We start from the raw sequence: 10,568 nt of genomic DNA on the forward strand, positions 1-10,568 counted from the left end.
CTGACTAAAGCACTTTCTTTCGCCCGCCTGTGCTCGCAGCAGAGCTCAGGCGGGCTGCCGCGAACTCAGGCGGGCAAAAGAAAGTGCTTTAGTCAGTGGGGTGTCGGGGGAGAGGAGTGCCTCACCAGCCATAAACCTCACCGCACGTCACTGATCTATTTATATCCCTCTGATCTTTTGGGATCATGTTTCTTGTGCAGCCCTCAGACTCACTGGCGCAAGGCATCCATCAAAGCAGGCACTGCCTTTCCTTTTGCATCCATCACTTCTTGTAAGACTGAAATATCACAGCGAGCCAAGATCTGTAGACATAAAAAAAAGGAATAGAACAGAGTAATAAAATTAACCCCTTTGGGTCCCTTTGAATTTTTTTCTTTCTTCTTTCTTTCTTTCTTTCTTTCTTTCTTTCTTTCTTTCTTTCTTTCTTTCTTTCTTTCTTTCTTTCTATCTATCTTTCTTGCCAAGGTGGCTCAGTGGTTAAATGCAGCACTGCAGGCTACTTCAGCTGACTTTAGTTCTACAGTTCGGCTGTTCAAATCTCACCGGCTCAGGGTTGACTCAGCCTTCCATCCTTCCGAGGTGGGTGAAATGAGGGCCCGGATTGTTGTTGGGGGCAATATGCTGACTCTGTAAACCGCTTAGAGAGGGCTGAAAGCTCTATGAGGCCGTATATAAGTCTAACTGCTATAGCTACTGCTATCTTTCTTTCTTTCTTTCTTTCTTTCTTTCTCTCTCTCTCTCTCTCTCTTTCCTTCCTTTTGTCTCTCTGTCTCTTTTTTTCATCTCTCTCTCACTCTTTTTCTTTCTTTTTTCTTTTTTTCTTTATTTATTTCTTCCTTTCTTTCTCTTTCTCTCTCTCTCTGTGTCTGTCTGTCTGTCTGTCTGTCTCTCTCTCTCTGTGTGTGTGGCAGTGGCAGGTTTCAAAAAATTTTGGAACCTCTTCTGTAGGTGTGGCCTGCTTTCCGGGTCCACTGGTGGAACCTCTTCTAACCGGTTTGGTAGATTTGACGAACCGGTTCTACCGAATAGGTGCGAACTGGTAGGAACCCACCTCTGGTGTGAAGGATGGAGAGGAACGTTGCTGCCAGTTGCTCCTATTGCTTTTCTCTTAGCATAACTCAATTAGAAATAAGCCTAAACTTAGCAAAATATAATTTGGAGAAGGCATTGGATTATGGGTACTGATGAATGACAAGGGAATCAAGAGTTTTGCATTGTTATGTACCCTACTCTTCTCCATTTAAAATGGACTTCTGGAATTGGTACATGAATACCCAGAGTTCTGGGATTCAGGCACGTTATGGCATCATTGCACACATGATACAAATTATGCACTTATTCATGTCATGAGGCAATTGATGCCAACTACATTAAACACATAATTTGAGGGCTGATGTCATGACCTCACTGGGATTTCTACAGGATGCATAGGATGAAATAGCTTTTCCCAAGCTCAGTTTCCAGATGCTAGACTAGGTCAGAGCATAATAGAGAGGTTGTGGTTTGACATTTCATGGAAGCCTAGTTGACTTGGCATGTTGGATAAACCAGGCCATCACATTCAACCACAAAATGACTTAATTGTTTGGGGTTTGTATCATATGAGAAGACAGCGATTATATTTGGCTGGCCCAGCTTAAGAGTTTAATATAACATGTGGACACATCTACCAGGATGTGTTCACATGATACGTTTTAAGGCAGAGGTCTTCTGCTATTCCATTTTCTTTTAGGCAACATCTGTACAAACCAGTGGCCTGGCTGAATCATTTCTGAAGTGCTCCTTTTCATTTTACAGGTAGGAGTATGCATGGTCACCACTATGTTTCCAGTTCAAAACAAATTCCCTGCCCATATAAAATAATGATATTGTGAACTTAGCAAGATTGCAAATCTGTGTCAAGCCTCTACTGCTTTAGATTGTAATTCTCCTTCATAATCATTAATACACACGCACACACACACAAACATATGTGTGTGTGTGTGTGTGTGTGTGTGTGTGTGTGTGTGAGTGAGTGAGTGTGTTTTTATTTGTGCTGATAAATAAATAAAGGGAGACTAGTATAGATCTATTTCAAGCTATTTAGCTCTCATCAGCTAGCCATACCCTTACTGGGATTTGAACCTGGGCTATATTACTACTAGGCAGACTTCTTAGCCATTAGGCCACAGGCTCTTATCCGTTTATCAGCGAAGCCAGGGTGAAAGGTATCTATTAGATTTTTACAACCCCTGGTAAGCCCCAATTATGGGAGGAAGCTAACTGCTTCCATCATCTGTCAATCGGCTCGTCACAAGAGTCCATCACGACAGAAACCCAACATTTTTACTGTTGCCTTTGTTATATTTGTGTTTTTATATATATATATATATATATATTTTATATATATATATATATATATATATATATATATATATATATATATATATATATATATATATATATATATATAATCATAAAAATCTTCATGTGAAATGGTAGACTAAATGCTGAAGGTGCACGGAATGCTGTTACCTTCCCACCAAAGGCGGTCCCTATTTTTTTTCTGCTTGCATTTTTACATGCTTTTAAACTGTTAGGTTGGCAGAAGCTGGGACAAGTTATGGGAGGTCACTCCATTACGAGGTGCTTGAGCAATGGTAGTCAACCTGGTCCCTACGGCCCACTAGTGGGCCGTTCCAGCTTTCATGGTGAGGGGGTAGGGATTTGCTGTAACTCTGCTTTATAAATTTTATAAAGTAAAGTTATTTTCCTACTTTATAAATCACCATTCCTGTGGAACTGGTGGGTGGTTAGAAAATTTTACTACTAAAAGAGATACAAAAGTGGACGGTAGTTAGAAAAAGGTTGACTATCCCTGTGCTATAGCAATAGCAATAGCAGTTAGCTTGAGTTGAGTTTGAGTTTGAGTTTATTGATCTTGTATGCCGCCCACTCCCGAAGGACTCCGGGCGGCTTACAATAAACAAGGGAAGGGGATAAATACACAAAACAACACTTTAAAATACACAACAGTCACAGTTTCCGAGGGGCTGGATATTTCGAGAGCCCCCCGGCCTGCTGGAGCAGCCAGGACTTAACGGCTTTGCGGAAGGCCGGGAGGGTAGTAAGGGTAGTTAGACTTATATACCGCTTCATAGGGCTTTCAGCCCTCTCTAAGCGGTTTACAGAGTCAGCATATCGCCCCCACAGTCTGGGTCCTCATTTCACCCACCTCGGAAGGATGGAAGGCTGAGTCAACCTTGAGCCGGTGAGATTAGAACCGCTGAACTGCAGATAGCAGTCAGCTGAAGTGGTCTGCAGTCCTGCACCCTAACCACTGCACCACTTCGAGTTTTGCAAGAGATTCAAACTGCCAAACTGCTGACCTTTCTGATCGACAAACTTAGCGTCTTAGCCGCCGCGTCCCATACCTTCCTATAGCTGGTCTATGATAACACTTCTAAGCCCACCTCTTTTACACCGTTTTAATTTTAAAAAGTATATATGCTTGTAAACAGCATTCAAATATACAGCCCTTCTTGTGTAACATAAATAATTCTTGTGTGAAAATAAAAGAAAATAATTCCAAGACTCCTAATTTTGCAGCTTTTACCATTTTATGCTTATTAAACCAGTTTTCACTTGCTTTATAGCAATAGCAATAGCAGTTAGACTTATATACCACTTTATAGGGCTTTCAGCCCTCTCTAAGCGGTTTACAGAGTCAGCATATTGCCCCCAACAACAACAATCCGGGTCCTCATTTTACCTACCTCGGAAGGATGGAAGGCTGAGTCAACCCTGAGCCAGTGAGATTTGAACAGCCGAACTGCAGAACTGCAGTCAGCTGAAGTAGCCTGCAGTGCTGCATTTAACCACTGCGCCACCTCGGCTCTTTATATTTGGAGAGTTGACTTGCTTCTGATAGACATAAGAAATCAGCCCCATTGTAGTGATCTCAAGTGCTGGATGAATATTTCAGACTTTGCCCATACCTTCATAAAGGCTAGAAATTTAATTAATTTATTTTTTTAAAAGCAAAAGAAATTAGTTTTCCATATTTTTTCTTATCAAGGGCCGCAAAGAGAAAGGGGAAGGAAATAGCTGGGAGGACTCAGGTGCTATTTTGCCACTTACCTTAACAAGTATGTCCACAACTCTAGGTTTGTTCACCTTTCCTTCAGCAAAGCGTTGAGCGTTGAAGGCACATATCCGGAAGGCAGCTGCTCCTGAGCATAGCAGCAGGAGCAGCACGGCAGGCAGAGAGTGAGGCGTTTCCATTCCTTAGGGATCCAGTTCTGTAAGTGAAAGAATGAAGGAGAGAAAAGGGAAAGAAAGCAGACTGCTTGAGAAACTGGAAGGGGAAAGGGGAAGGGGAGGAGAATTCGTGACCCGTCAAAACCGCGGTCGACAAAACTGCGCTCGACGAAAGCGCGTACCTGACGTCATCAGCAGCGCGACAAATAAAAATAAATTAAATTAAAATTAAAATAAAATTAAAGCAAGCCGATTCACGTAGAGGTAAGGGTTAGGGTTAGGTTTAGGATTAGGGTTAGGTTAAGGGTTAGGGTTAGGTTTAGGGTTACGTTAAGCGTTAGGGTTAGGGTTAGGGTTAGGGTTAGGTTAAGAGTTAGGGTTAGGTTTAGGGTTACGTTAAGCGTTAGGGTTAGGGTTAGGGTTAGGTTAAGGGTTAGCAGTAGGTTTAGCGTTAGGTTTAGGGTTAGGTTAAGGGTTAGGCTTAGGGTTAGGTTTGGGGGGGTTAGGTTTAGATTTACACGTTAATTTTAAGTTTACCGCTCAGAGCGTGCTGTTTTCGTCGCGCTGTGATGACGTCACATACGCGCTTTCGTCGAGCGCGCTTTAGTCTACCGCGGTTTTGTGGTGGAACCGGAAAGAGAGCAGACTGCTTGAGAAACTGGAAGGGACAAGGGGAAGGGGAGGAGAATTATCTCTCCCAACAAAACCTAGGCTAAAAATGGAAAGGAGGGCAACAAAGCAGAGACCAGTCCAGACACAGGGAGTATGTTGATGCTTCCTGGGCCAATATAGCTTTTGGTCTTGGACTGGATAAAAATGACAGCCAGGATGGTGTAGTGGCTAAAGCAGTGATGGTGAACCTTTGGCACGAGTGCCAGAGGTGACATTTATTTTATTTTATTTATTTATTTAGTGGATTTATAGGCCACCCAATCCCTAAGGACTCCGGACGGCTTACAAAACGAAAAGAAGAGTAATTAATAAAAAATAAATAAAAGAAAACAATTTAAAACATCACCCATGCACCCGATCTAATCGGGGCTGGACCTCAGCAATGAGGTCAACAGCCCCAGGCCTGCCGGAATAGCCAGGTTTTAACAGCTTTTCAGAAGGCCATGAGAGTGGGCAAGGTCCGGATCTCTGGGGGTAGTTCATTCCACAGGGTCGGAGCAGCCACAGAGAAGGTTCTCCTCCGGGGAACCGCCAGCCGACACTGTCTGGCTGACGGCATCTGAAGGAGGCCCACCCTGTGGGATCTCACCGGCAAATTGGGAGGTATGTGGCAGTAGGCGGTCTCGCAGACATACAGAGCCCTCTCTCTGGGCACACGTGCTATTGCCAGCTCCTCTTCTGGTTTCCAGAGCGCACATGCGCAAGCCAGCTGGTCTTCACGGGTGCCAGAAAATGGTATGAAAATGGCACCCAAAATGGCCCAAAAAACAAGCCATTTTTCTGGGCTGTTTTCAGGCTATTTTCCAGGCATTTTTTTGAGCCAAAAACAGCCTGAAAATGCCCCCCAAAACGGCGTGAAAACTACTAAAACTACCCCAAAACGGCATGAAAACTACCAAAACTACCAAATGCATGTGCTGGCCAGCTGGTCTTCGGGTTTCTGGCATTCTGGTGCATGCACACACATGCACTTGCATGCACACACATTCTGGTTTGTACACTCCATGCTGAAAAGGTTCGCCTTCACTGGGTTAAAGGCACTGAAGAAATCCATTACTCCACTGCCATTTGAACTAGGTCCAAATGGCAGTAGAGTAATATGGGGCCAGTCCCTTTCTCTCAGCCCCTGGAAGAAGGTAAGGGTAATAAACCAACCCCTTCTAAAAGCACTGCCAGCAAACTTGTCCCATTTAGTCCCCAGGTGTTAAGACTGACTCAAAGACACACATGTGCAAAAGTCAGAACCTGAGGATTGTTACCTGGCCCATGGCAGATGTTTGTATCTCTTCTATATCATAGCCTTAATCCGGACAGAATGTCCGTCCAATTAATTATAATTGAACTCTGCATCTATAATTTGTTTTATGGCTAAGCTCCGGAGCTTGTCCTTAAGAGTAGGCTAACTTGTTTGAACTCTTGCAAACAGCTAATGCCTGAGTGGAGAATTAAGAGTAGCCTTGGGTAAGATGGGTAGCTATACGTATTTGATTAATTATAAATAAAATGAATTCATAAATAACTCAAAGCTCTTGCTTCCCGTTCCATTTCAGGGCGTTTTAGAGGGGGGGAAAGGAGAATCGGTACCGAAAGCGTTTTAGGGAAGGCAAGAAGCACCTATGACGCGCTATCCGAAGTTGCCCAACGTATCCCGGGCGCGGACCCGCATGTTAATGACTTGATAAAATCTACTGACTCATTAGAGCAGTGTTTCTCAACCTTGGCAACTTGAAGATGTCCGGACTTCAACTCCCAGAATTCCCCAGCCAGCTGGCTGGGGAATTCTGGGAGTTGAAGTCCGGACATCTTCAAGTTGCCAAGGTTGAGAAACACTTGCACTAGAGCCATCGAAGCAAATCATTTTCTGCGGGCCGATTCTAATCAGGTTTACTACGAAGGAAGCCCCCGGGAGAACCAGAATCCGAACTTGGAAATGGGGCCGGTATTTGGTTTGACAGCTCTTGCTGTAGAGTAAAAAGGGGGAAGTGGCATCGGGCTGTTATTTAACCGGCTTTGGGGGGGGGGGATCTGGGACGGATCTTGCGAGATTCCAGAGGGGATCCAGAGGTCGGCGCAACTCGGACACTTTGCATTTCAAACCCTTAAGCAGTGGTCTCCAACCTTGGCAACTTTAAGACCTGTGGACTTCAACTCCCAGAGTTCCTCAGCCAGCAAAGCTGGCTGAGGAACTCTGGGAGTTGAAGTCCACAAGTCTTAAAGTTGCCAAGGTTGGAGACCACTCCCTTAAAGAGCAGGCTTGGTCGCTCGGGCTGAACCTCGTCTGCCGTGAGACAGACACACCACAGATAGGAAGGGCGCCGGACATTGCTGCGAGTCCTCCCCCGCCACACACACACACTTCTTTTACCCGCAAGTTTGGGCGATGAGATCCTGCTTCATGCACCCGGTCCTCGCTGCCTCCCTTCGACCGCCAAGCGCTTTACTGGAGTTTACATGGAGTTCGGCGACCGCCAGCGCCAAGTCAATCCCACTTCTCGCCGCCCTCCCAATCCAGGGCTGCAGCCGACGGGGCGGAGGCTGGACGAAAACTCGACTCTGGGTCCTAACCCAGAGAGGGAGGGCGCTCGCAGACGGAGCTCAGTAGCTTCGCCTCTTTTGGGAGGACTTCACTTGCGCCCCCCAGTCCCCGTCTAAGTGGCTTTCTCTCGGAAATTCCCCGTTTTCCGTGGCTGGCCAAGCTGCAGGTTGTTAGCACAAGGGAGAGAGAGTCTTGTTTAGCAAGGATGTGTCACCGGAATCTACCCAACCAAAGATACCTTTTATAGCAATAGCAGTTAGACTTATATACCGCTTCATAGGGCTTCCAGCCCTCTCTAAGCGGTTTACAGAGTCAGCGTATCGCCCCCAGCAACAATCCGGGTCCTCATTTTACCCACCTGGGAAGGATGGAAGGCTGAGTCAACCCTCAGCCTCTTTTCTCTTGCTATAGTTGAGATTTGAGATTTGAGTAGTTTATTTATATGCCGCCCTTTTCCCTGGGGGGGACTCAGGGCGGCTTACAACTTGAAAAGGGGGGGGGGAAACAAACATTTAACACGTAGGACAGTACGTCATTAAAAAAACCACAACATTCATACCATTCGGGTGGGTTACAGTCTTTAGCCCCAGGCCTGACGGGATAGCCAGATTCTGAGGGCTGTGCGGAAGGTCTGGAGGGTGGTGAGGGTACGAATCTCCACGGGGAGATCGTTCCATAGGGTCGGAGCTGCCACCGAGAAGGCTCTCCTCCGCGTGGTTGCCAGTCGACATTGACCGGCAGATGGGACTCGGAGGAGGCCTAATCTATGGGATCTAATAGGTCGAGTGGAGGTGATTGGCAGTAGGCGGTCTCTCAACCCCCAGAGACTAGTTTCTGTCTCAACCCCCCCACCCCTTTTCTAGCTTCTCTGAGCTGCTTTCTTAGCGGCTTCCTGAGGACCCAGATTGTTGGGGGCAATATGCTGACTCTGTAAACCGCTTAGAGAGGGCTGAAAGCCCTATGAAGCGGTATATAAGTCTAACTGCTATTGCTATTGCTATTAGCACTTTTCAGCGCAAACAGAACAATGGCATTTCCCCAGGACCTTTGGGCTCTTTCCTCCTGCACCCCCTCTGCTCCTAGTTAGCCTGGGAATTAGTGCCACCCTTACCGAAAGGTATGCCGGGAGCCAAAAGATGAGTCCCGGAAAGATCAGAAATCTCTGGGCCTTGCTGAGCTGGTTGCAGAGAGGCCCACCGCTTCTCCGTCATGGGTCTCAACAAATCATCCACTTGAGGAGAATGGCAATGGGCTCAGTTCCTGCCACCAGCTTCCAGGCACCGGTAGATCTACCCTCTTGTGGGAATGGGGAGATGAGAAGTACCTGGAGAAGTTCAGGATGACAAGGAAGACACTCTTTGACATGGCTGATCAGTTGATCCTTATGCGAAAACCAATCTCTGTGAAGAAGCCATTGCTTTGTGGTGGCTGGTGGCAACCATGTCTTCCTACAGGGAGCTTGCCCAACACTTTGGTGTTTGGGAGATCAGCAGAGGGCACGATTGTTCTTAGCAATAGCAGTTAGACTTATATACCGCTTCATAGGGCTTTCAGCCCTCTCTAAGCGGTTTACAGAGTCAGCATATTGCCCCCAACAACAATCCGGGTCCTCATTTTACCCGCCTCGGAAGGATGGAAGGCTGAGTCAACCCTGAGCTGGTGAGATTTGAACTGCTGAACCACAGCTAGCAGTCAGCTGAAGTAGCCTGCAGTGCTGCACTCTAACCACTGTGCCACCTCGGCACAGTGGAGTATTCCACTGTTCTTGAAGTATGCTTTGTCACTGATGAAAGAAATGTCCTTCTGGGTTCAGCTCCAAGTGGGGAAAAAGACACTGGAGACATGGAGGCTGCTTGGAAAGATGGTTTATTGTTGGACAGGGCCACATGGCTTGAGCCCTGAACAGAAAAGGTGATCACATGCTTCAATGTTGGTGGAGAAGAAGAGAAGGGCTGAGGGAGGGGCTTGCTAGGCTTTTTATACCCTGTTTAGTCCCACCTCTCTGTTCCCTGTTCCTGTGTAAGAAATGCATTCTGATTGGTTGTCAGACTCCCATGGGGCCATGCAGGGGCTACTCTCTAGGCTGTGTTTTGAATCCAGGTATGGATGAGTTCTCAGATGCCATGTGGTCATTTGAGTAAAGTTCCTTAATCCCTTCCCCCTGCAGCTGCAGTGGAGAAGTTTTTATTATGTAAAAGTAGACTAGCTTGGCCTTAATGGTCCATTAACAGTGGGGACGGGCAGGAAGCTACAGGCAACTATTCTGTCTTTTAAAACATGTTTCTTTCTTTTCATATCCAGGGAAATATTCTGCCTTTTCAATATTTCCTAGGATATTTCATTTTTCTGGGAGAGGGCTGGATGATAACTTCCCACATCACAAAGCATGTTCTTCTAAAAAGGATATTATTTGCTTGGGTGAATACCAGAAACTATGTTTCCAATGCACCCAATGAATCATCAAGGCTGACAAAGTTGGTTCATTGGCCGGACTTCATGTGTCCTTGAAGCAAAAACTGAACCTAACATATTCCTGCCTGCATAAAGGTGTCAGTGTGGCAACTCTCAGTTGTCCCTTCCTGTTTTTGGTATGGTCTTCAGTGTCCTAAAGTTCCTAAAGTTGCATCTCCCAAATGTCTCAGATCATCACTGAGTGCACCTTTGCTGATTCCCCCACCCCTTACTACTTCAGCTGGTCTTTCTTTTCTTTCCTAGATCATGGATGACTTTGGACAGATGGGCTTTCCACCCTGTTGGAACAATGGATGATTGCCCCATACCAGTTTGTGGGTTCCACCACAAAACCACGCTCGACTAAACCGCGTTCGACTAAACCGCGTCCGACTAAACCGCGTCGCTGACGTCATCAAAAGGGCGACAACAGCGCGGAGACAGAAGCACTCTGTAAACCCTAAACCTAAAATTAACCCCTAAACCTAAACCTAACCCCCCTAAACCTAATCCTAAACCTAACCCTAAACCTAACCCTTAACCTAACCCTAAACCTAAACCTAACCCTTAACCTAACCCTAACCCTAACCCTAACCCTAACCCTAACCCTTACCGTAACCCTAACCCTAACCCTACCCTTAACCTAACCCTAACCCTAACCCTAACCCTT

General features: G+C 46.1%; 1 protein-coding gene across 1 annotated transcript in view; it reads right to left on the minus strand.

Annotated features, from left to right (window-relative positions):
* LOC116523884 (deoxyribonuclease-1-like 1) overlaps positions 1–7,429 on the minus strand; it is a 21,435-nt gene extending 14,006 nt beyond the window's left edge. The window contains exons 1-3 of the mRNA XM_032238974.1: positions 7,277–7,429; positions 4,120–4,280; positions 214–302 (exon numbers count right to left, since the gene is read on the minus strand). Of these exons, the coding sequence (XP_032094865.1) occupies positions 214–302; positions 4,120–4,263 (233 nt within the window). The 5' untranslated portion in view covers positions 4,264–4,280; positions 7,277–7,429. The remainder of the gene's footprint in view (positions 1–213; positions 303–4,119; positions 4,281–7,276) is intronic.
* Positions 7,430–10,568: the final 3,139 nt, after the last annotated feature.

This window comes from Thamnophis elegans, chromosome 2, assembly GCF_009769535.1.
Source record: "Thamnophis elegans isolate rThaEle1 chromosome 2, rThaEle1.pri, whole genome shotgun sequence".
NCBI classification, from domain to species: Eukaryota; Metazoa; Chordata; class Lepidosauria; order Squamata; family Colubridae; genus Thamnophis; species Thamnophis elegans.